The 25,016-nt window shown below is 33.6% G+C and overlaps 3 protein-coding genes across 3 annotated transcripts; 2 read left to right on the forward strand and 1 right to left on the reverse strand.

The window, feature by feature from the left end:
* Window positions 1–354: 354 nt before the first annotated feature.
* Clbn (Caliban) lies at window positions 355–9,238 on the forward strand. Its single transcript, XM_026643112.2, has 18 exons — window positions 355–615; window positions 892–1,063; window positions 1,152–1,354; window positions 2,115–2,251; window positions 2,410–2,585; window positions 3,023–3,217; window positions 3,448–3,630; window positions 4,167–4,390; window positions 4,473–4,668; window positions 4,843–5,021; window positions 5,497–5,668; window positions 5,808–5,934; window positions 6,165–6,430; window positions 7,045–7,114; window positions 7,283–7,485; window positions 7,699–7,848; window positions 8,247–8,374; window positions 9,007–9,238. Exons 1-18 carry the CDS (start codon window positions 560–562, stop codon window positions 9,203–9,205), a joined length of 3,036 nt encoding a protein of 1,011 aa, XP_026498897.2. The 5' UTR covers window positions 355–559; the 3' UTR covers window positions 9,206–9,238.
* Window positions 9,239–11,372: 2,134 nt separating this feature from the next.
* Window positions 11,373–18,353, reverse strand: LOC113402816 (radial spoke head protein 6 homolog A). Its single transcript, XM_026643144.2, has 13 exons — window positions 18,182–18,353; window positions 17,907–18,096; window positions 17,561–17,686; window positions 16,971–17,059; window positions 16,610–16,697; window positions 16,159–16,243; window positions 15,634–15,767; window positions 15,323–15,442; window positions 14,553–14,706; window positions 13,165–13,310; window positions 12,788–13,002; window positions 12,381–12,525; window positions 11,373–11,637 (listed from the first exon to the last, which is right to left on the reverse strand). The coding sequence occupies exons 1-13, from the start codon at window positions 18,310–18,312 to the stop codon at window positions 11,542–11,544; spliced, it is 1,719 nt and encodes a 572-aa protein (XP_026498929.2). The 5' UTR covers window positions 18,313–18,353; the 3' UTR covers window positions 11,373–11,541.
* Window positions 18,354–18,572: 219 nt separating this feature from the next.
* Window positions 18,573–21,380, forward strand: LOC113402823 (mitochondrial GTPase 1). Its single transcript, XM_026643150.2, has 4 exons — window positions 18,573–19,140; window positions 19,433–19,641; window positions 20,045–20,232; window positions 21,103–21,380. Exons 1-4 carry the CDS (start codon window positions 18,740–18,742, stop codon window positions 21,298–21,300), a joined length of 996 nt encoding a protein of 331 aa, XP_026498935.2. The 5' UTR covers window positions 18,573–18,739; the 3' UTR covers window positions 21,301–21,380.
* The last annotated feature ends 3,636 nt before the right edge of the window (window positions 21,381–25,016 follow it).

Genomic DNA, 25,016 nt, shown 5'->3' on the forward strand with positions numbered 1-25,016 from the left:
AACAAACATCGAGAGAGTCAAGACTCGAGTTTGATTCAATGTTGCTATTATCATTTATCATAATATTAAAATCAATTATTATGAAAACGGCAATCAAGTTTTTAGCATTTTGAAGCTGAACTGCCTGACTTATTAAACTATTACTTATTAATTTTCCAATATTTTTTTCTATACGGAATGAGTCATAATAACAACTGATTCGTCAGAATTACAATTAATTAGGTAAATTTAATTTTAAGCAAGTTTCCTTTTTATCGGATTCTGATTATCTTATTTGATAATGCTAACTAGTGGGCAACAAAAAAACTGTATTGTCATGTTTTTGACATATGTCAAAACTCTGAATACGTCTCTCAAAATTTGCTATCAAAGATTCAAAGAAAATACAAACTTGCTACGGAAGACAACTATTAACGCAAGACAATTAGTTCCAGATTCAGCAACTATTAGCTGACGAAAGAACTGTATTTATCTTTAATAAATATTTAATAGTTACAAGTTACCAAATTAGTTTTACATTTAATTAAACTTGTAGGTGCTATAAACGAAATCTATCAAAATGAAAACACGATTTAATACATACGACATCGTGTGCATGGTGGCCGAATTACAAAGGTATATTAGTATAATATATTTTCTATTTTTATTCAAACCAATTTTATTTATAAAAATCATATTACAACATTAAAAAATAAAAAAAATATACATAATTGTTCTTATTATTACGAAATAGTTGTAACCCTTTTATCTAAATTCATGATTAATGATATCCAAAAATTGTAAAAAAAAATAATTCTTTAATTAATAACCCTTGAGTGTGTTATATTTAAATGAATATTATTAACCTAATAAGAAGTATCTTAAGAGTACAGTGAACATTAAAATTTTCAGGCTGATCGGAATGAGAGTAAATCAAGTGTATGATATAGACAACAAAACATATGTAATTCGGCTGCAGAGATCAGAAGAGAAATCGGTTTTGCTATTTGAGTCGGCCAACAGATTCCATACTACACAATTTGAGTGGCCTAAAAATGTAGCTCCATCAGGATTTACTATGAAGGTTTGTTATAAATTACATCTTCAATAATATTAAAGAGATCACACATACTTTTAACAGTATATAAATAACAACGAATTTCTAATTTTAGCTCCGTAAACATTTAAAGAACAAGCGTCTCGAAAAACTATCACAGCTTGGTATAGACAGAATAGTAGACCTGCAGTTTGGTAGTGGTGAGGCAGCGTACCACGTTATATTGGAGCTGTATGACCGAGGAAACATTGTACTGACAGACTTTGAGTGGACCATCTTAAATGTTCTAAGACCACATGTTGAGGGAGATAAAGTAAGGTGAGCCAAACATTTTCAGTAAGCTTATTTCTTAATATAGAGAATTTGATAAAAGTTTCTTAGATAGGCCTTTGGCAAGCTGGTTAGGCATATTTATAATTATAACATGGCTGTGTATATCTTTTCTAAGAATTTTTGTGGATTCAGTACATTATTAGATTATAATTAATTATAATGTCTTTGTTTTCAATATATTTTAAAACAATAATATGGATATTATTATTTGTGAATAATAGTCTGAGTAGGCATCACACACTGATCACAAAAGAACTATAAATGTAGTATGCATCATATTTTAAATAATTAGAATATCCAAATAATATAAATTAACAATAAATTACTAGAAGTATTTAAAACGGGATATTTACCATGTTTTTTATTTACTCGAGACTGGTGAACAAGACATTCGTAAATAATGTCGAAATATCGAGCTCCACCAAATAAAAATTAAAAACATGGTAAATGTTCCGTTTTAAATACTTGAAGTAATAAAAATAACCATGTTAATTAAAAATCTAAAAATAAATTACTTCACTAAAATCAGCATAAGTATGAAAATTTCGAGATTATAAATAACATTCTTAATATAATTATTCCATACGGGGGCAGAGAAGGGTTAAAACTTTCGGGATACAAGTGACCTATGTGCTGTTCCAGACTATAATCTATGTCTGCGCCAAATTTCATTTAGATCTGTTCAGCTGTTCTGTACATCCATGCACCCAATCTTTGGTATTTATAATAGTGAGATTATTTGTAGGTTTGCAGTAAAAGAAAAATACCCACTAGACAGAGCAAAAACAAGCTATGAAGCTCCAAATGCTGATGCTCTAAAAGAAATATTTGGGAAGAGTAAACCGGGAGATAACATTAAAAAGATTTTAAATCCAAATCTGGGTAAGTAAATTAAAAAAAAAAAACAAATTTGTAGTAAGTTTTTTTTTTTTTTTTAAATATTCAATAAAAATTTGGACAAAAGTAAAGATTTTGACAATAGTGAAGAGTGAACACAATTTTTCATACTAATTGACTAACATTATTATATAAATCAACAGAATATGGTGCAGCTGTAATAGACCATGTTTTGCTGGAGAATGGCTTGGCAGGTAACATGAAGGTGTCTCAGGACCCTACCAAAGGATTCTACATGGAGCGAGATTTGGACAAGCTTGTAACAGCTCTGAAACAAGCTGAAATGATGATTGAAAATGGCAAAAACCAAATAGCGAAGGTAAACAGTATTGGTATAATATTGGTGCTCGTATTTAGTAGCAGCATTTTCTAAAGATGTCACACCATTAAGAGGAGACAAACTGGTTAAAACCAGAATCGATAATCCCATATCAAAGTTTCCTATTAAGTGTTTTATATTATATATTATTAAAAACATATCTTACTATGTACAAAGCTTTCAGTCTCATGTAATTTAAATCACTCTGTTAAGACCTAATTTCTAAGTCTTAAAGTGTCACTAAAAATGTTTACCAAATTAGCAATCATAAGAGATCTTAATTTGCAGTGTCATTAATAAACATGAAAAATAATATTTGTCCTAAAAATGATCCCTTAGGAACACCAACAGTATAAATAACAATGGATAATAATTAATAGGTATAATTTGTTAACTTACTCCATATTAATATTTTTATCTCTCATTCTATACACCAGGGCTACATAATCCAGAAGAGAGAGGAGCGTCCAAACCCTGAAGGAGGAGGTCCGAACTATCTACTCACTAACCAAGATTTCCATCCTATGTTGTTTGCACAAACTAAGAATCAGCCTCACACGGAATACGAAACATTTGACAGAGCTGTTGATGAGTTTTATTCAGCACTGGAAGGGCAGAAGATAGATCTTAAGGTAAGATATCCTGGCTACATCTAAGGAATGGCAAAGATACAGTATGTACAGATGTTCAATCAAATTGTTATTCATATCAATCCTAGCAATACTTTTACACAAATTGTAGCCTTTACTGCTCTCACATTATTGAATTGATTACAAAAAGTTACATTGCTTATTTCAAAGCCGATATGTATTTGACAAAACTAATGATTTTGATGTTAAATAATAATGCATATTGCATGCAGACTGTTCATGTAGAACGAGAGGCGATAAAGAAACTCCAGAACGTCCGTAAAGATCACGACAAACGTATAACTGAACTAGAACGCCTCCAGCTAGAAGATAGGAAAGCCGCTGAAATGATATCCAGAAATGAGCCTCTCATAGAACAAGCGAGATTAGCCATCCAAGCGGCTATTGCTAATCAGGTAAGCTATATATGCACCCTGTATGCATTAAAATTAAAGAAGAACTCAATACTGTTTAGACAAATTCACATAAAGTTCTTGTTTAGATTTATGTTTGGCCACTGAATCGTAGATTACATATATGTTCCGTAAATTAACCACAATGATAATAATGTCCCCCTTTGATCCGATTTCGGTAACGCACAGAATATATCATATTGCACAAGTGTTTGCCTAAACACAGGTGCATTTTTTTATTCCTTCACTCTCATAATTCGATGAGATGGCAATCTTACTCGAGTGAAGAGACTTCAGACGCAGGAGCAAAAACTGTACCTGCTTTTTGAGGTATGACTGTTAACATTACCGACTTTCATACTTCGCGATGCTACTGTGAATTTATCGACAAAAGTCTCAAAAACTTTTTACTGGTCCATAATAGATCTTGAGGAGGCTAATAACTGAGCTACTGTGTCAAAGATATTAATGCAAGTCTCCTTACCATAGAAGAAATTTATAATTTTGGGGGATTTACTTAAATCGATTTCAATTTCCAGATGTCCTGGGATGACATAAAGCTTCTAGTTAAAACGGCTCAAGACAACAACGATCCAGTAGCCTCGTCCATCAAGCAACTCAAATTAAACACCAACCACATCACACTCCTGCTCCAGGATCCCTATGACGATGGGAACAGCGAGGACGATGAATGTGATGAACGACTGAAGCCTATGCTTGTAGACATCGATCTGTCCTTGACGGCATTTGCTAATGCTAGAAGGTGATTTTTAGAATATTACCAATATTTGATCGAATTCCCGTAGTATTCTTTCACCGTTCACATGATTATTTTCATTTATCAGGTATTACGACCAAAAACGAACAGCCGCGAAGAAACAACAGAAGACGCTCGAATCAGCAGATAAAGCGCTTAAAAGTGCCGAAAGGAAAACGAAACAAACTTTGAAAGAGGCGCACACAATCAGCAACATCAGCAAAGCTAGGAAAACTTATTGGTTCGAAAAGTTCTACTGGTTCATCTCGTCTGATAATTATCTCGTAAGATCTGATTCTGTAACATTTAGACTTCTCGTTCTAGTGTACTTGGTGGTGGGACTTTGTGTAAGCCCATCTGGGTAGGTACTACCCATTCTACTGCCAAGCAGCAATACTTTGTATGGCTATTTTCCGAAATACTACACAAAGTATTTACAACTCCGAATGCGTGTGCAGGTGATCGCGGGCCGCGACCAGCAGCAGAACGAGCTGCTGGTGAAGCGCTACATGCGCGCGTCGGACGCGTACGTGCACGCAGACGTGTCGGGCGCCGCCTCCGTGCTTGTCAAGTGCCGCGGGGCGCCGCCCTCGCCCAAGGCGCTGTGCGAGGCGGGGCAGGCCGCCGTCGCCTACAGGTGCCACCCACTTGCTCAATATGCAAAAATTAATTTGTTCAAGTCATTTCATCACATTTGAAGTAGCGAGCCAGATACCATTTTTTTTTTTTTATTTGAAATATAAAGTATAATAACAATTTGAAACAAATTATTTATTATTAATCAATAAAGAGAACTGTAGACAAGCAATATCACAAAATCCTTAATGTAGAAAGTAAAGTCATATATAAGTACCAAAAATAGAAAATGACCTAAAATGTATCCCTATGAAACACCCAATTTCAGTAAAGACATTTTTCCATTATTAGAAACTTTGATTTTGTGTCCAAAGTATGAAACAATGAGTTTTATTTAAGCTCATATAAATTGTAATATTAAACTTATATTTATATTAGGCTTGTATTAAGAGGTTTCGTGTTGTACACTATCAAAAGCCTTAGATAAATGTCAGAATTTTGTTCAGCGGATACAATGATTACTTTCTGCTCTGTAGCGTGGCTTGGGAGGCGAAGGTGCTGACTCGCGCGTGGTGGGTTTTCGGACACCAAGTATCCAAGTCCGCGCCAACGGGCGAGTACCTCACCACTGGCTCCTTCATGATCCGCGGCAAGAAGAACTACCTGCTACCTGAATTGTTACAGTTCGGTTTCAGCTTCATGTTTCGAGTGAGTGCAATATTTAGAATAACAGCGATATTTATGGAACGAAATAAAGCCAGTTCATATTAGTGTCGAAGTTTCTTTAGGGTGAAATCCATTTTACATAAATTAATTAAAATATTTATATAACTTATTTAACTAACAGTTGGAAGACAGTTGCATAGAACGTCATCGAGATGACAGGAAGTCGTTGGCTCCAGATGACTCCGCTTCTGATGTCACTTCCACGCAGGACACCGAGGATGAACAAGAGATCGTAGTGTCTGATGATGGTATGTGTTTGATTAAATTGTTATTCTTAAATAATTTTGTGAGACGCAATAAAATGCGCGTGCGTTTCTTAAATTATACATATTTTTCTAAATATTATATCTTATATCTCACGTGAACAAAATATTACCCCTTAATTCTCATCTTATGTAACTTAAACAGCCGCCAATAAAGATTCACTTTGAAAACATGTAACAATAAAAATTTTGCAATTGAAATAATTCCCTTATAGATGAAACATCAGACAAAGAAGAATCGAAGAAAGAATCTTTAGATACAATAAAAGAAGAAGTAACGAACGTTAAAACCGAGAAACCTTCCGACGAAAACGATAGAAAAGAAAAGAAAACCCCGGAAACTTCACCGGCGAAAGTTAACAAAGAGACTGTTTCAGAAGAATCTGAGATACAGGACAACAATGAAGAGGATAAAAATGATCAAGAGAGTGATTCGGATAGCGAGAGTTCAGAAGCTGGAGTATTTAATACTCATATTAAGGTTTGGAAACATATTAAATATTTTAGTGTTATAGTATTATTTACTACCATTATACATGAGCTTTATAATCATTTATGTTTATGTGACTGTTTCATCGATTTTGTGACTATAGTCCATTCCAACCTCAAGAAAAAATAAACGTATTGGTCGAGATCGCAAGTAATCTATGATAATCATTATGCATTCGCAAAAAGATGGCGTTTTAAATGTCGCCGTAGTCGTTATCAAAACTTTGTATTGAAATGGAATAGTGTATTATATCTGAATTTATATTAAACAAGAACTGTCTGTTGTATATAGGAATATGTAAATCTGAAGTTCTTTAATTGGAATAGGGTAAAGCTTAAAAACCTGCAGATCCTAGTTTCAAATCCCGGGTCGGATCCATAAAAAGTATATCTTTTTATTATTCGTTCGATAAGTTTTCAGTAGCAACCCAGAGTTTGGAAGTACTCTGGCACGGCAGTGTTTATACTCGAGTTTTGTGCCTGAAGTCTTTCCAGTCGTACAAGATTAGTGAAAATATCTTATTACAGTATAGTTAAGTAGTTATAGGGTAGTTTTAGACGTATTGCTAAAATTATTCAGTGCTTTAAATGCGAAACAAATTTCAGGTCGACCACGGCACTGGTGAAGTTTTCATCGCGTCTAAATCTCGGACAATGTCTGAAATGTCAGATAAAAGTAAGTGACACGTTTTTGATTAACACATCTAAATACAAATAGAAAAGTATTCAAGAAATAACGTACATAAACATTGACATTGTATCACAAAGAAAACGTATTATAGGCTACACGAGGAGAACAGCTACACAGCAGCCGTAATATTAATTAAATGGCAACACTTTATAGGTGACGATTCCAAACTTCTATCGTTCCCATCTTTACCGAAGAAAGGTGGGAAAAAAACGCAGAAGGAGCAAAAACAGCAGGAAATTAAGAAAGAAGAGAAACAAGGTCCCAAACGCGGACAGAAGAGCAAATTGAAGAAGATAAAAGAGAAGTACAAGAATCAGGACGAAGAAGATCGAGCGCTTATGATGGAACTTTTGAAGGTGCGATTGATTTTATACTAAAATAAAATGTTACTGACATTGGCGGTTGAAGTAAATAATCGTGTAAACGAAGTATGAATACAGAATTCTATTTTTTCTTTATTTTCCTGAAGAGTGACAATTGTACGTTCTGAATAGTATAGAAAATATGTCATTTAGATTTTGGCTTTAAAACAACTTCGTATGATAATAATTTATTTGTCAAATTTTCAGCCGGATAAAAGCGCGAAAGATTCGAAGAAAGCTCAGAAACAAATAACCAAGGGTGGAAAGAGCAAGGCTGCATCGAGGTTGCCGAAGATCCCGCAACCCGTGCCCGTCCTGCTGGAGGCGGAGTCCGACGGGGAGGAACCAGAGCCCGAGGTTCATAATTATCAACATCTTGCTATTATTTTCCATTATGACTATGATTTCAAAATTTCTCTGTACTAACGTTTTAAGCAATCTAAATATATAATAATTAATTAAATAAAAAATCAATCAAAGCAATAGAAAGAAGACACAGATAATATGTCTATGGAGCTCAGATAACTTAAGATATTCGTTAAACAAATATTTTCTATGAATACTGAAACTGTTTTGAATTTAGATTTTAAATACTTATTAATTAGAGCGCAATGCTTTTTTAATTCCTTATAATAGATTATTCACTAGGGTAACTCCTAAAAACCCTCGAGTAAATAAATATAATCTTCACGATCCTCGTCATATGTTCTGACCGGAATTGTCAAGAGTTGTCCTTAAAGTGCATGTCCCCACAGCTGGAGCAGTCCGCTCCCGATGCGGACATCGAGATGTTATGCCAGCTGACCGGCTGTCCGCTGCCGGAGGACGAGTTGCTGTTCGCCGTGCCGGTCGTGGCGCCCTACTCCTCCTTGCATAACTACAAGTGAGTCTTGAATCTACAAATTTTCGAAAATAATAATTTGTCTCGTTCCGGTTGCTGATCAAAATCAACTCATGAAATATCATATTTTGGAGATTTATTAAATGATCCATGATATGACTTTCATATGTATTGTATTATAATGGAATTATTTTAATTTATAATATACTAATTCTCTTCAAGTCTCACATAATCTGAAGGAATATGGTGGTTTGAGTATTCCACCGCCCTGCTGTTTGCGCTGTGGGTTGAGCGATATAGAAAGTCTAAATCTTCATTCAATATAGAAGCATAACACTTACTTATTCGACTGTCACCAATAAATCAACCACCGGTTCGGAAAGAAACACCTGACCCTAAAAGAACCGACCAAAGAAACTCAGCGGAAATTTTCTTTTAATCTTATTTTCCAACAATAGTTTTTATATATATTGTATTTGAAATGGCCTGTAATATCCTCTAACACAAATTGTTTCAGAATGTTTTTTTTATTTATTTTTATAAATATATAATATCTATCTGACATAATATTCCACTTTCTTATAGACCGTTGTCTAAAAAAAAGTGCTCCTTTGGATTATCCAACATTTTCGGGTAAGATATACATCAGGTATATAAAAGAGATTTTTTTTTAGGTTCAAAGTGAAACTGACGCCGGGTAGCAATAAGCGCGGCAAAGCGGCTAAAACGGCTGTACAAGTTTTCCTCCGCGAGAAGAACAGTTCACCGCGCGAGCGAGACCTCCTGAAAGCGGTCAAGGAGGAGAACGTCGCCAGGAACTTCCCGGGGAAAGTTAAACTCTCGGCGCCACAGTTGCACAAACATAAGAAATAATATTTTTTAGATACGGCAACAAAATAAAAATAATGTTCCTTTTAATTTCAAATTATCATTTTTTTTTTATTTGTATCCTTTATACTTTTCTATTTACTTAGATTTCATATATAATCATAAAACATACCGGTTTTAATTTTACGAAATAAATCATATGTTTAACGGATAAATGCATTAGTTTATGATGAGCAAAGTTTTTATTATTTATGTATCAAAACTCAATAACGGGCATGTTCACAATTCTTATATTCGAGTAGATTTTCTTTTTTTTTTTTTAAATAATTAAACTTGTGATTTTAGTATTCGCCTTTCAAATTCTAATATCAAAGCTTTGTCATACATATAATTGTCTGTATGTTATCCGCTGTTCACTCACGCAGGCGCACATCCACGTTAAATTATTTTAGCGTTATTTGTGTATTAGTGTCAATGCCTTGTAGCAAGAGAAGCACGACTTCTCTTGCTACAAGATCTCTTAGTGTGTGTGAGACGACTAAAAGTAGAGACAGCAAAAAATACAAATTAGGTATTATTTGTAAAGTTTATTAAAAAATAATTGTTATAACAGAGAGTAGCGCGCCTTGTTGAGTCAATACATCTGTATTCTTATGTCGATGTAAGAGACTGCATTTTTGACATCTGACAGTTGGTTGTCACGAGTGATGGGCGTAAATAAAAATAACAAATAACAGTACACTGTATTGTTGTGTTCCGGTTAGAAGGGTGAGTGAGCCAGTGTAATCACAGGCACAAGGGACATAACATCTTAGTTCCCAAGGTTGGTGGCGCATAGGTGATGTAAGGAATGGTTAATATTTCTTACAGCGCCTTTGTCTATGGGCGGGGGTGACCACTTACCATCAGGTGGCCCATATGCTCGTCCGCCAACCAATGTCATAAAATTTATCTTTTCTTACATCTCTATTATTTTCATTGTTTGTTATATAAATATGTAATTCATACCAAAATTTATTATTTTATATAAATAGTGGATACTGTTTTGAAGATATAATCATAGACAGACAAGACCAGCGATGGTTTTTACTCATAATAAGTCAATTTTTCTAATGACCATTTGCTTCCAAGCATCATCATACAAATTAATATTATAAATATGAACTTGTTACATTGTTTGCTTGTTTGTTTGTTACGCTTTCTTGTCTTAACTACTCGTACCATAATCCACCAGCCTATCACACTAAGAGTTGAATATACGTTTATACTTTTTAAACATTTTTATTTATTAAAATGACATCTGGCACAGACCCTACTGATATTCAGCCTTGTAGTGGCAAATATATATAGATACTATCTACTCATATAAATATTTCCATAGACAATTACTATGTTTATTTATCAATTCGGTATACTAACTACTATGACTTAAATTTTGTATTCAGTGTTAGTACGGTACATGTTGAGTTGGGACAAATGTTTTCTGCCTTTTAGTGATATTGCAATTATCGACATCATGATATTAATATTTTACATACATATATATATTTTTATAATGTTTATAAAGCTATATCTAAGTGCTAAATCTAAGATAAGTAATAGCCAATACTATTGATTAAATTTAAGATCTCATATCATACCGACATGACAAATCACGCATTGCATTAAATAATAGAGATTATAATCAGTTAGATTATTTTATCTGATAAACAAAACAGATTGCAACATATTTAGCAAGGTAACATTAAACAAGATCAAAATAATATTTAAAAAAAAAACCTACAAAAGAGGATATTAATTTTGTCGTACGTAATGAATTAATTTTAAAGATATTAAATAATTTTAAAGATATACAATATTAATATATTTTGTAAAATAATTTTTAAAGATTTTTTAAAAGATTTTTTTAAAGTTTCGTTCCCACAGTGTTGCACATACAATATAAATAAATTGAGTAAATGTATTTATTAAATTTTTTAGTTTATATATTTTGTTCATTTTCAAAGCATATGCTCATATTACCCAAAAATTTGTAACACCAACTCCACGCAAATCGCGATATTATTATGACTAGGTATACAATTTACATTAAAACTTGTTATTTAACATTTATCCTAAAACAATTTTAGTAATCATTTGTTACAATAAAATAAATAAAAATTTATTTATCAATCTTTTATTTAAATAAACAATACAGTTGATAAAACAAAATTACAACACGCCGTCGTTATTTCTGCGAAGTTTCCCTGACTCGGAATATTGTCCTCAAAAGGTATTGGTACTCATGGAAAATATTGTTTCGACACACTACCAAATATTTACAAAACTAAAACTACGTAAATAATGTGTGTTTAAAGCAAATGAAGAAAGCATTACGTGTTTTAATCTTCTTCCTCCTCTTCTTCGGGTAGACCCTCTCCCTCCCCTTCCCCTTGCAGCACTGGTGGCGGTGGAGGTAGGTGAGCGATTCGGTAAGCCTGGCAGAAATGTGTTATTAATATATAATATACTCTGGGTTTGCCACCAGATAATATTTTTCGTGGTAAATTCTTATTGATATTATTAAGGGAAGTAAGCAAATCTAAGGTGCGCGGTATTTCTTTAAACAAGCGACATTCGGAGACGGTTATCTCATAAAATATTTGAAATAATGAAAAAAATATAAAAGGCAATTTAAAGAAAATTTTATAAGTTTTAATTTTGCTATTATCAGGAGTCCCCCTAACAAGCCTAAGCAAAGTACTGAATTCAAAAATGATTTTCCTTACAAAAGCATTCTATAACCCTTTTTCAGAGTTCGTTGACTTAGTATTGTTTAATTATTCATTCGCATTATTCCAGATGAATTGTGTACGTCACTTGTCATTGACGTCACAAACTCTGGTAACTAATATAGCTCAAAATAATTATTATTTACATTCATTAGATAAGTAGAACAAATCATGACCCCGCAGTACGGTAGCAAAAATACTACCAGCATTTCGCGTAAATCGTTGATTATATAGGGGACAAATCGGTCCGTCTTCTATCCCTCTTTTTCACTATGGGAGGAAATAAGACGTAGGGTAGGTAAGGGTTTTGTTTTAATTTTTTGTCTGTCAGGCTTTCACGATCATCATGAAATTAACACCTGCGCACTCTCTCACGCAAATGAGAGATCAAACTAGACGAATACCTACAATTTTGATTAAGACGAATATATTTTATCAAACTAGCTAACCTCTTCATCCGCGAACGTTGGATCAGCCATCTCCATAACCTCGGGTCCAATAGCGTATTCTTCCTGCGGCCGCGGTAGTTGTAGAGGACTGAAGTTCGGAGGCTGGTATTTCAGGCCCAATCCAACGTACATGCATTCAGATTTCCTGATCATTTTATACAATATCATTTTTAATATTTTTTTCAACTTGTTTTAGTTTACCTTAAATACATTTTTTGTACACTTTTTGTAGAAAGCCAGTTCTGAAAAGATTTTCATATTTCGGAGATATCTGTGACGTAAGTAAAGAGGAAATAATCGCAAATCATTCTGATGAATCTGATAGTATACATTTACGTACGAGTTAAAAAAAAATTGAAGGTTTTATTTATTTTTCTTCCAATTTACTTGACGTTGATATAACTCACTTCCCAGTTGTAGAATAAGCGACAGCACCAGGCCATATGTTACTTCTCAGATATGCTACAGCCTTGTCTGGCACCAGGGTAGAGCTGACGCGGGCGCTCCAAGCGTTCTGACCCTCGAGTCGGCCATCTTCAGAGAGAGGTGTGAATAGTGAAGGACCGGATTCAGGCTCCATGGGTTGAAGGCCTTCGTCTTCTTCTTCTTCAACCGCTTCATCCTAAAGAAATATGTCAGTCAAAACTTAAGGACATTGGGAATAATTGCCAATACGCAAAGACCAGTTAATTTCAAGTACCAACATTTTTAAAATGGTATGGATGGGATGGTAATATACAGTATTTAATAAGTTATGAAATTATTTAAAACCAAAATTCCTAACCAATCCTGCATTAGGATTCCACCATATAGTTCTACCCTGCTTGAGGATATGTCTGCCGTGGTGAACCCAGTAAGTCAGATTTGAATCAACCAAGTCTTTAAGGGTGTGACCTTGGTAGAAGGGATTTGGATTGAAGGCCATGTCTCCTAATAAGAAAACAGAATAGTATATATATTATGATTTGTGATTCACGCCTACTTTTGTTAGGGGCGTTTTGTTAAAAGCCCACAATGTATTTCTAAATGTCTAAGCATCTTAACCCCGTGTATTTCAATACATTAATGAAATATACAATGAATCTTAAGAAAAGAGAAAGATAGAAGCTATAAACTTGGAGCAGCACATCTGTTTGTCGTTACGACGCTAGCCACTATCTAGTGGCATCTAGCCAATCAGTCAATCAGTGGCTATCTAGCCACTCCAAGCGTATACAACATCTGCACGCCATCATTACGTCGTAAATAACTCCACAGGCTACTCCAAGCGCATACCACATTTATGCACAAAAAAAACTGAGTATTTGAAACATTAGACTCTGGAAGGCGTCGTTTTTGCTACCGAAACTTTTATAGATATACTCGAAACATTTATCTAAATAAATACTCATTTTCATTCATTCATCCATTGCATTCCACAATACTGCTCTCTACAAATCAGTCGTTTTATTATAATGCCATACTTCCTTGAAACTGGTGACCCCGTGCAAACACGCCGAAGTAAACCCGAGCAAGCACGCCGAAGGAAACCCCGTGCAAACACGCCGAGCAACAACGAAGACTTTCAAGCAAGAAAACCAGAAGTCGTGAAAGCTCTGCTAAATCTCTGCTAGTCTACATAGTGTAATCACTGAACATTTAAACAATGGAATACCAACTACGTAGGACATACTATATATTTGTGCTAATGTTACCGATACGACGAATCAAACACGACCGCTAAGTATTCAAGATCAACGGACGTACCTACAGCCTTCACGTGTTTTTTAAAATTTTAAACTCCGGAATGCTAATAAAAAAATCTCAACAGAAAAACTTTCTATCATCCCAAATTTGGAAAAAAAGTAATCCGGATAATAAATCAGACATCAATCAAAGGATGATAAGTTAATTAAAATAATAAATATCGTAGTGTAACTAATAGTAGGTAGTGTAGTTTTTCTATGCTATAACTTTTGTGTAGTATTGTTTTGTTATTTTGTCGTATTAATCGTAGCTTACATTAAAATTAAATTGATTATCATGTAAATAATTTCATCGAACAAAAACGACAGGCAATTTTTATATATTAATAAAAAGTATCGTACAAGCGCGAGGATACGAGTATATGTGGGTCAGTGCGTAAAGAAATTCCGCCATGTTAATATTTGAAACGACAAATTTTAATGATACCCGCTCCCTCTTCCAAGTCGATATCTTCTTCCTCTTCACCCGAGCCAAATGTGTAAAATCCCTGCGGTGAGACGGAGGTCGCTGCTTGAATACGAGCCAATTGAGCCCGAAGGTAATTACGTTCCGTGCCCTCGAATGGTGGGTAAGTGATTACCTAATAATGATGAAATTAATTACTTCACATGAAAATGCTTTTGGATTTTCTCAAGACTTAGAAAACTAAGTAACGAAATAAATCAGCTTTCTGATATTAAATAATATTTTTTTATAGGTAGGTACGGTTAGAAATATATCCGTACGTTTTCAGCCCAGTGGTGAGAACCTAGATGGCCCAATAATTAGAATTCGTGCAGTTTAACCGATGTTTGATAAGTGTTCAAGCCCAGTCAAGCAACACTGAATTATCTCCTGTGCTAATTAAAGTTTACAATTCATCTCATGTTCGGTGGTGAAGGAAAATCCCAAGGAAACCAACGTGTTTAATGTCAATCCTCGTATTGTTGATGTTTAACTTCAATCAATAAATTCTGCCTCATGTGTAACCAACTCAAGGACTATATCAATTAGAAAAAAATATGTATCTAAATCTCAATGTCTTTGATTAGTTGCAAGAGATTGATTAAAAGTATTTCTTTTGATAAAATATAATTGCTCCATTTTACACTATGTTTATCACTGTAAGATTAGAGAACATGCTGTTTTAAAATCCTGAATACTAGATAAATTAAGTTTCACATTCATAAATAGTTACCTCCATCCTCTTCTCTTACCTCTGCATCAAGATCACCCGTCATACAACGGACCGAAAGTCTCGCCACTCGGATCTGATGCGGAATTACATCTGGAAGACATACCCAGGGCTCGCCCGGCTGATTGCAGACGTAGTACGTCTATGAAACATATTACAACACTAAACTTGCGAAGCTAATAAAACTAGAGAAAGACAATACTAAACAGAATCCGTTTAAAACATATCTTTGAATAAATATAACACAACAATAGAAACGCTCCTATGAAAAATAATAAATGGGAAAAAAGTACAAAAACGCCAAATTAAGATAAAATGTATATACTATTTAACCTTTTTATTAACACCTTGGCCTGGCCTCTCGACAGGTATAATGGGGGGCGGCTGCCACGTGGACTCGGGAATTGGAGGCAGTTTGGGAGGCACTGGTTCTTTAGGTTTCTCTTCCTTAGCCTCACCTTCGCCCACTACGATTTAATTCAATTCTTTTTACTCACATCAATCATCATATTAATCTTCATTGGCATATTTTTCGAGATTACACTTTATAATTATCATTTATCTGTATTACCGTTAATTTTGGATAAGGCAATTGGTCACCCATTGCCCATACACTGCCACCGTAAGAATTTTCTCATTTCTTAGATCGCAAACACGCCGTCAACCACAGATTACTTGCGTCGCTTTAAACCGGAACAAAATAACATACAACAAACATATTACCGTTTGGCGGTACAATTAAAAGTGGATATCGATACAGACGAGCTAGCACTAAGAGCCACTACTGCATACCATGTGTTTGTCCTTTATAGTAAAACCTTTTTTTAATATAATATTACAACAATTCAATAATCTCACTCATTTCCTTTTGTTCTTCTATTTCTTGAGCACGATCTTCTTCTCCGCCTTCTCCCTCGCCGGGCATGTCTTTCATTTCGAATTCCTAAGCAACGCCAGAACCTTTTTTTACGTATACTATTCATCGCATCTCGGTAATGCATATTTATTTTAATTTTAGAATTAATAAAAAAATAGCATGGACTTTGTGGGCCTTTAAAAACTTTTCAAAAATATCTTTTAAATTTTATGTAGCATTTATGGTTGTCTTTTAAGATCTGCCATATGTATATTCTCGAACCCACACAGAGAGTGTGTTACTGATTAAGACCTTTAAGAGGGAGACTTTTCGCAGCATTGGGTAATTTATTAAAATTAAAGTATAATCTGCTATAGTTTTAACAGCTCGCAAGAGTTCGTATACTTTATTATCAATTCAATTATTGGAAAAATTAAAATAACAAATACAAACTCTGATACGCCTATCCAACTCTTCTATAGTGAGATCAGTCTCTGCGACGTAGTAATTTGCTTTGGTACCAAAAATCTTGCCAAAGAATCTGTCATCCAGATTTGGGTTTGTCATCATCATTATCAAAATAATCAATTTTTTAAATATTTTTTATAGGCATTTATAGTAATCATTCCATTAAAATTTATCTTATAACTGTCTACTCTTAATTAAAATTAGAGATATTTAATTAAATCTTGCTTTAGGAAAGAGTTACAAAAAATAAAAAACTTAATATAGTCGAGAATAACAAATTATATTTTTTGTCCAGTCTAAAATAATATCTACACAAAAACACAAGTATATTCTTTATTCTACTCACCTAATAGTGGCTACCGGTTCCTTGATGGCCAGCATATTGAGAGCTATGTAAACCGCATAACATTCTTGTTCAGACAAACCGTAACCACACTGTGCATAATATAAAATAATGTCATCAATGAAAATGAAGAAAAGCGATTTTGTCGCTTACGTTTAAGGTTGATTATGAGGTTTAAACTTTAAAGTTATAATATACCTAAGTATATTATAGTATACCTCATTTCACAAAAGTTACCACATTGACCTAGTGGCTAGAATGTGTTAAACCTACGATTATGGGTTTTAACGTAAAGATTTTTAGGCGTTGGAAGAAAAATCGTACGGAAACCTGCATGGGTCTCAAATAACTGCCACGAGTGTATCCACTATTAAACTCCGAACATTTTCATCAAAGTCATAACTGTGTATTTACTTTTATAAGACTTACCTACTACTTTTTATTTTATTTTAGACTTACATAGAATTAAGTGCGTAGTTTCCATAAATTAGGTTAACGTATTTGCAGGGAAGAGGAAGGAATCTCCACTGTAGTCAACCTCTCGTGCCTTTACTTCGGTGGGTACCAGACTATGTTGTATGGTAACTACTTACCTCACGAAAGTAGTAATTGTGCTCAATGATGTCCGCGATCCTCGGCCTTAAGGAATCTTCTTCTAAATCTAACTCCTGCTCCTCTTCACCGACATCTTCCATTCTCTGACTCTTACTCGCAACTAACTAAAGTTAAAAATAATATTTATCGTTTGTTAACTGTTACTTACAATGAAAACATTAAGGGTTAAACCATATGTGGTATTTATAAAATGTTTAGACATTGTTTTATTTTAGTCAGAGGTTTGAAATTTTACGAAATGCATAATTTTCAATATATTAATAAATTTTTAATATATTAATAAATTTTTAATATATTAATAAAAATATAACAGTGGCACAACACCCGAAACATTTCATCCATTCGTCTAATTAGAGCAAGCTGCGATGGCGCGAGGTAGATATCGTTCAATAAATCGAAATTTGGTCGAAATTTCTCTTGTTTCACTTGCCATGAATATTGTTCAAAATTGTCAACAACATCTGGAGGCTTTTGCGATAAAATTTTGTGTACAACGTCCACCATGTGATCATATCTGGTTACAAAAAAAATATTGTTACACTTCGAAATCGATAGGATTTATGAAACCAAAGAAACAAAACAAAAAATATAAAATTTACAGTGTATCACCAGTAGCGCCAGACTGTTGTTTTAAGAAATTTTTAGCAAGCACCAAATCGTTGTTGAGATCAGGCAGAACATTTGCTGCAGCCGCTATTATTTCTGGTTCTAGCATAAATGTTTGTGACATCCTTCTGAACTTTTTAACAAACTTTAGAATAATTATTTAAGTATTAAATAAATATAACTCGTCCTAAGCTAAACTTGACATTATATATTTTTCATTATTTCAAGCAGATACTTTTGACGACCAGTACTGTGATGGGAAATAAGATTAAGTTTTATTTATTATATTAATATATCATCTAGTGTTCCTAAACTGATGTAATATCTGATGACAATGACAATTGACATTTATATAATAATATTTTGCAACTGTCATTGTAGAATATCAAATTAATTATTTCAGTATCTTGATTTTGATATAATTTTATAGATATTCATTTTTAGTTGGTAGTGCCTTGCTTATTATATGTAATGAATCTCGTAACTTAACTTACGAAGATACAAGTACATAAAATTATAACCTCGAAATCAAACCAAAACAAACAACAGAAATGGCAACAAAATTCGACGTTGCTGCTTATAGTTTCCGTAAGAAATGCCCTTATGTGAGCAAAGATCTCCTACACTGGTTCCCAGGCCATATGAATAAAGGGTTAAAACAAATGCAGCGAAAACTTAAGTCAGTAGATTGTGTGATCGAAGTTCACGACGCTAGAATTCCATTTACAGGCCGTAATCCCATCTTTACAAATACTTTGACTGGTGCAAAACCTCATATTCTAGTTTTAAATAAAAAAGACTTAACGATACGATCGTTATTGCCAAAGATAAAAGATCAACTCACATCTGAAGGTGTACAGAATGTAATATTTACTAACTCGAAAGATCAGCATTGTCGTGGACTTAAGTCATTGCGACCTCGTTTAGTGGATATTATTAAGAACTCCAACAGGTATTTATTTGCATAACAATATTCTATGTAATTCAACAGAAAAGTGTGTCTTAACTTTTCTAAACGAAGTATAACATTAAAAAAAACACTTTGAAATATTATCCCTTAATGTCTATCATTTAATTATATTTTACTTTAGACTATGATACAAGAACAGGCTTACAAATAAGAATTTTCTTATTACAGTTATTGGATTGGACACTATTTTTTTAGTAAATTATATTATATTGTTATGATAATGATAAAAGTTCCATAATATTCTTCCAATTTTAATTAAAAATATTTTTAACAGGTACAATCGAAGTGAAGAATTAGACTACAGTGTAATGATCATCGGTGTTCCAAATGTTGGCAAGTCATCGCTTATCAATATGCTAAGAAGTCGTAATATGAATATCAAGCATGCTCTCCCGGTCGGTGCAGTGGCTGGTATCACTCGAAGTGTGATGACTAAGATTAGAATAAATAATGACCCTAAAATATTCATGCTAGACACTCCAGGTGAATTACATTTTCTTCGTATTGTTTAATTGACGTCCAATGACGAATATGATAACTTTATTGGTTTTATATATTACGGTTAATAAAGAATTTATTTGGTGGTTCCACTCATTACATATTTTACTAGTTTATAGGATGTATGACTCAGTGTAACTACAGGTACGAAGGATGTAACAGCTTAATTGCTAAGGTGGTATATTGGGGAACCAAGGTATGGGAAATATTTCTTACAGCACCAGAGTATATGGGCAGCGGTTGCTACTTACTATTCAGTGTCCCATTTGACTGTCTACCTGTAACATCACCACCTCAAAAGTAAAGGAGGTATTAGCCCAGCTGTGGGTAAATTAAAATGTTTACTTTACAGTAATTCCGCAACTTAAAAGCAATATCTTTATCCTAGGAATCCTAGAGCCATCAGTATCAGACATAGAGATGGGATTGAAGCTCGCTCTTTGCGCGTCTTTACAAGATCACCTCGTCGGCGAAGAAATCATAGCAGACTATCTCCTGTACTGGCTGAACAAGCACGGCAGCTTCAAGTACGTGGACTTCATGGGTCTGGAGGAACCGTGTGATGATATTAACAAGGTTAGTACAAGATAAAGTGGTTGGATGGCAATTTGAAAAACTAGTGAAGAGATCAGACGCTTGTTCTTCTCTGCTCCTGAAGCTCGCTGACTCTCCGTTTGTATGGTATTGTCACCCCAATCAATTAGAGAGTTGAAAAATGAAGTCAAGCCAAACAAACATCATTTTAAAGCAAATTGACGCGATATCATTGGTCGAGAGCTTGACTAATCTATGATATTCACTATGGATTTGCGAAAAAATTGCGTTTTGAACATTGACGAAACTGTTATCGGTATTTTGGAAGTAAAATTAAAGTGGAAATAAGTCGTTAAGTGTAACAGTGTTGTATTATAAATAAAGATATATTAATCATAAACTCTTAGTAGTGCACAATATACCTAATTGAGTTATTAGCAAGTCACATGAAATAGGTAGATCTATGGTTTGTTTATCTTTTTTCCTACTTCCATTAGAATGGGCTATACATCTATATTTCGAAATGCGACTATCGAGATTGACCACAGCGGTTGAAATGGATCACGTGGTCATTGTCCTATAAAGAGAACAATCTTTGTCATTTCTTATGCCGGGTTTTGTTTAGTATTGTCGAGTAAGATATTGCTTCACTATTTATTCCCAGTAAACGTAATTATTATAACAGATTTATTTGGCATCAGAATACTATTATATCGCTTTATGGCTTACTCTCGAAATTGAAATATAAAAATATTGAAAGATAATTAGATTTAGACATAGACAATTTTACTTCTTTTTGATATCCTAACACTTGAGCATCATCTTACAAACTCAAATGTACTAGAAAATAGTGCCTCTATTTTCGGATTTTTTTAAAGTAAATATAATATTTTGTTTTGTTCTTTCTAACAGGTCCTCGTTACAGGCTCAATAAAGTTAAACCGCGTGAGAAGGACCCGTGACTTTGATGGACGGATTCGCGAAGTCCCCGACGTCGTGGAAGTTGCTAGGACGATGATCCGAGCGTTCAGGACCGGGGAATTGGGGAAAATATTACTAGACATTGATCTATTGAAGAGAGATGACAGACAAGAAAATGTTCTTGCGTAGTTGTAGTGATAAATTTTTGTATTCATATTAAATGACAAAAGAAAATGTACATAAAATTAACAACAAAACTTAATAATAACCTAATGTAGAATAAGAATAAAAACAAATAATTGTCGGTACAGAAAACATGATTCCAAATTCAAATATCAAATTCTTGTCTTATTTTTTTTTTAAATATTGTTTATAGTAAAAAAGTTTACTATACCAACTAATACAAAACTTCTAGTGACCAAAAAATGTATGTATAGTAAATAAGTCAAATTAAAAAAATTAAATAAAGCAAACGTATCGGGTGAATACAAAACAATACAAAACTTACAAAAGTCAATGACCTCAAGGATGGCGGATCTTATAAAATGAAACATGAGCCAGAGCCAAACATAAATACTTATGCTCTTATGGTTGCGAGCTCCCTGCGTCTTAAATAGGTGTATATCATAAGAGGCAGGGCGCTTATAATGCATTATTAATGAGTATCTAATGAGTCCATGTGCATATGTGTCTCCCTGCGATATAAAAAATATATGTAATGTGATATTTTATTTTAAAACCACTTAAGTAATTGAGCAAAACATGAACGTTTTCTTCGGTTCGCAACTTTTGTGCAAACATTTTAAAATGTAGGTAAATAAATAAATCCAAAGTAGGTGTTTTTATGGAAACGATAATAATTAAATTAAATATAAATTAATTATTTTTTTTACTTAAAGGCAGTTAGCGGACTAACACATGGACCAACTGATGGTACTTAGTTACCGCTCATAGACGTTGTCGCTCGCTCGTTGTAACCATTTAATTCATCGCCAATGCATTAAAAATTGCAATAAAATGTTATGACCTATGCTTAGTTACACTGGCTTACTCACCATTCAGACCGGAACACAACGTTATATATATAAATACGAAGTATTTATTGGCGGTAGAATATATGGTGAGTGGGCGTTACCTACCCAGGTGGGCTTACACAAAACTACTATCAAGATAACCATTTTTTTAAAGACGGCAAATCTTCAGAATTGTGTCAAGATCATAATGAAACCCGGTTATGTGATTATTCCCTCCAAAATCACGATGGCCGTCATCGGCTCGGGATGGTATCGGGTCAGGTGTGGTGTTTTGGTGTTTAGTAACCCTCGCCGGCAGGCACACATCGAACTCATCCTCTTCCAATGACACTTTCCTCAGTTGCTAGGATCGCTCACACTATCCTCTCAGCTGATCAGAATAGTACCAGGAGAAACCCGTATCTCACGGCCATCGCTTCACAACGACTGACCTCCAACCAGCATCACACAGAGTACCAACCGACGATGCCCAGGATACAGCATGAGGAAGGCAAAAGGGGCAAAAACACTAATAAAATAAAAAAAGTACTGAAGGATTTTAATTACGTTCAGCGAATATTCAAATAACATCAAAAGAAACGTACAGGATTCACATTGCGCACAATTATACGCGCAGATAATTTCGTTAAAACAATGTTTAAAAGAAAAATTAAATATTTTATCAGATCAACAGTCGGACGTTATGAAATTAATTAAGCAACATTTGCAATTTGCAATTGAATAAAGTATTAATATATTTTTAATTACAATTATAAATACGTTTCTGTAATTTTAAAGCGGATCCGAGATTAAATTGAAATAAAAGGTTGGTACTAAAAATGTATGTATGTACGGTTATGTCATTTAAGGTAAAGTAATTGTTATTCTTTCAATAAATAAATATTGAACAAGATCAGTTGTGCTTTAAATTGCTATTAATACATATTTAATGTAAATAATTGTGTGTGTAGGGACTGATTCCAAATTCAAATTCATGTCTTCAATTTTTTTTAAACTTTTTCTATAATGATAGTCAAAGTAAAAACTATAGATATAAATCAAGCGGAAAGTTACTAAACACAAGTACGGATATAAAAGATCTAAAAACAATTCGTTAAAAAATAAATCAAAATGTCGAGAATTTTAGCAGAATTTAAGGAAAATATTAGTATAAGCTTCAATAAATCCTTATGAACTGCAAAAGAATTGAATACACCACAATATACAGCTTTACCTCATCGTCAACGGAATGAATTGTAATAAAAAAAAAAACTGTTTTGTAAAATAAATTATTGTATTTTTTTTGTTTTCAAACCTAGTCTCGCGAATTAAAATAGAACTTTTAATATTAATTGTATTAGATGGATAGTAATACCTAAATACTAATTAATACGCACGTATTAGTTATTTAGATACGTTTATTACGCTTGTCAGCTAAAGATAAGCTAAAGATATAAATTATCCTGTTTTATTAATTACTGTAAATTTATAACATATGTATTATATATACGCGTGCGTAATAAATAAAATCACAAATATTTTATGTCTTTTTTTATTTACAAGATGCACGATATAATTATTATATTAATATGAGAAGAACACTTTAATATAATGTTATTGTAGATCATGGCCGTAGCCAGGAATTCACTTCCGGGGGGAGGGGGGTAATATAATACATAATTTTACATAAATACAATTTACATTCAAAGACAATCGATGTCGGAGATGATGAGTTCGTCACGGTGAATTATCTTTAAGGCACATCTAGTTAATCGTGTTCAGTGCTGTTTCTCAAAAATGTTTTCAGTCTCCTCAACGAGGTAAAGTATGCTCTACTGTTGCTGTTGGCGCTACATGTTCACGAGAAGCTTGTGAATCATGGGAACATTACAACGTTACAGTTGTCCAGAGCTTTAGTGGTAGTGTCTTAGTGGGCTCTTGCGCAGTAACTATTTATGACCACTTCGATTGCCACACTATAAGCCCCACTTCAAAATTTAGGGGTATAAAAGTAGACTGCGCTATGCAGATCACAAGTTCTGGCTCTAAACTTCTGTAGCATTTAAAAAAATTGATTATAATTGAAAATAAAACATCAATCAAATTGTTGAATCATGACCAGCAATTAGTTAAAGCTTTTCAAAGCATGCGTTATAAGCGAAAGAATTTCATTAAAACGCATCACACCGTTGTGTCTTTTGACCTATCGAGTTTCGCACATTGCTATTATTATCTTAAATATTATAATTTAGAACAAAGTGAAAGTAATTGTTAATTATAAAAAGACGCAATACAACCGCCACAGAGAAAATCACTGTAAGCATGAACTAAGTATCTACCTTATTACCTACCAAAAAACAAAATGTTTTGTAATCGCTTGCCAAGAATAGCGCGAATCGAGGAATAATTTGGTGCGAGCACAAATCGAATCGCGCCAAAAAAAACAGCGACGCCGTGAGCGACACGTCATACACAAACGTCGTGTCTATTCACGGGTTTAAAATGTAATAATTTGTTTACGACTGCTCCTATAACTAGTAGATTTTTTAAAGACAATTATATTTAGACATAGACAATTTTACTAATTTTTATTATTTGTTATATGCCTTGCTGGCATCATCCACTCATTGTTTATATTCTAACGCAAAGCAGCAATGTTTAGTATTATTGTATTTTGGTCTGAAGGGCGGACATAATATCTTATTTTGTTAATAACGTTTACATTAAGCGTTCAAGAGATATAAATATTGTCACATCCTATTATAGAATATTGATTGTATCTCATTGTAATGTAAACTTTATGTTTTTATGAGAAATGAATTCTTTAAACCTATTTCTCTAGTTATGGTATGGTATGGCGCATTGTCGATGTAAGGAATGCTTAATATTTCT

The sequence above is a fragment of the Vanessa tameamea genome, chromosome 19, assembly GCF_037043105.1.
Source record: "Vanessa tameamea isolate UH-Manoa-2023 chromosome 19, ilVanTame1 primary haplotype, whole genome shotgun sequence".
NCBI classification, from domain to species: Eukaryota; Metazoa; Arthropoda; class Insecta; order Lepidoptera; family Nymphalidae; genus Vanessa; species Vanessa tameamea.

What these genes read in the sequence shown, in the direction of transcription:
- Clbn (XM_026643112.2), top strand. Translation starts at nt 560, where the DNA reads ATGAAAACACGATTTAATACATACGACATCGTGTGCATGGTGGCCGAA. An exon ending in GTCTGAAATGTCAGATAAAA is followed by an intron (nt 7,115 to 7,282) that starts GTAAGTGACACG and finishes AACACTTTATAG; the next exon opens with GTGACGATTCCAAACTTCTA. An exon ending in TCCTCCTTGCATAACTACAA is followed by an intron (nt 8,375 to 9,006) that starts GTGAGTCTTGAA and finishes ATTTTTTTTTAG; the next exon opens with GTTCAAAGTGAAACTGACGC.
- LOC113402816 (XM_026643144.2), bottom strand. Translation starts at nt 18,312, where the DNA reads ATGTCACAAACATTTATGCTAGAACCAGAAATAATAGCGGCTGCAGCA. An exon ending in AGTTGGATAGGCGTATCAGA is followed by an intron (nt 16,244 to 16,609) that starts GTTTGTATTTGT and finishes GGCGTTGCTTAG; the next exon opens with GAATTCGAAATGAAAGACAT. An exon ending in GCCAAGGTGTTAATAAAAAG is followed by an intron (nt 15,443 to 15,633) that starts GTTAAATAGTAT and finishes TATGTTTCATAG; the next exon opens with ACGTACTACGTCTGCAATCA.
- LOC113402823 (XM_026643150.2), top strand. Translation starts at nt 18,740, where the DNA reads ATGGCAACAAAATTCGACGTTGCTGCTTATAGTTTCCGTAAGAAATGC. An exon ending in ATTCATGCTAGACACTCCAG is followed by an intron (nt 19,642 to 20,044) that starts GTGAATTACATT and finishes TCTTTATCCTAG; the next exon opens with GAATCCTAGAGCCATCAGTA. An exon ending in CGTGTGATGATATTAACAAG is followed by an intron (nt 20,233 to 21,102) that starts GTTAGTACAAGA and finishes TCTTTCTAACAG; the next exon opens with GTCCTCGTTACAGGCTCAAT.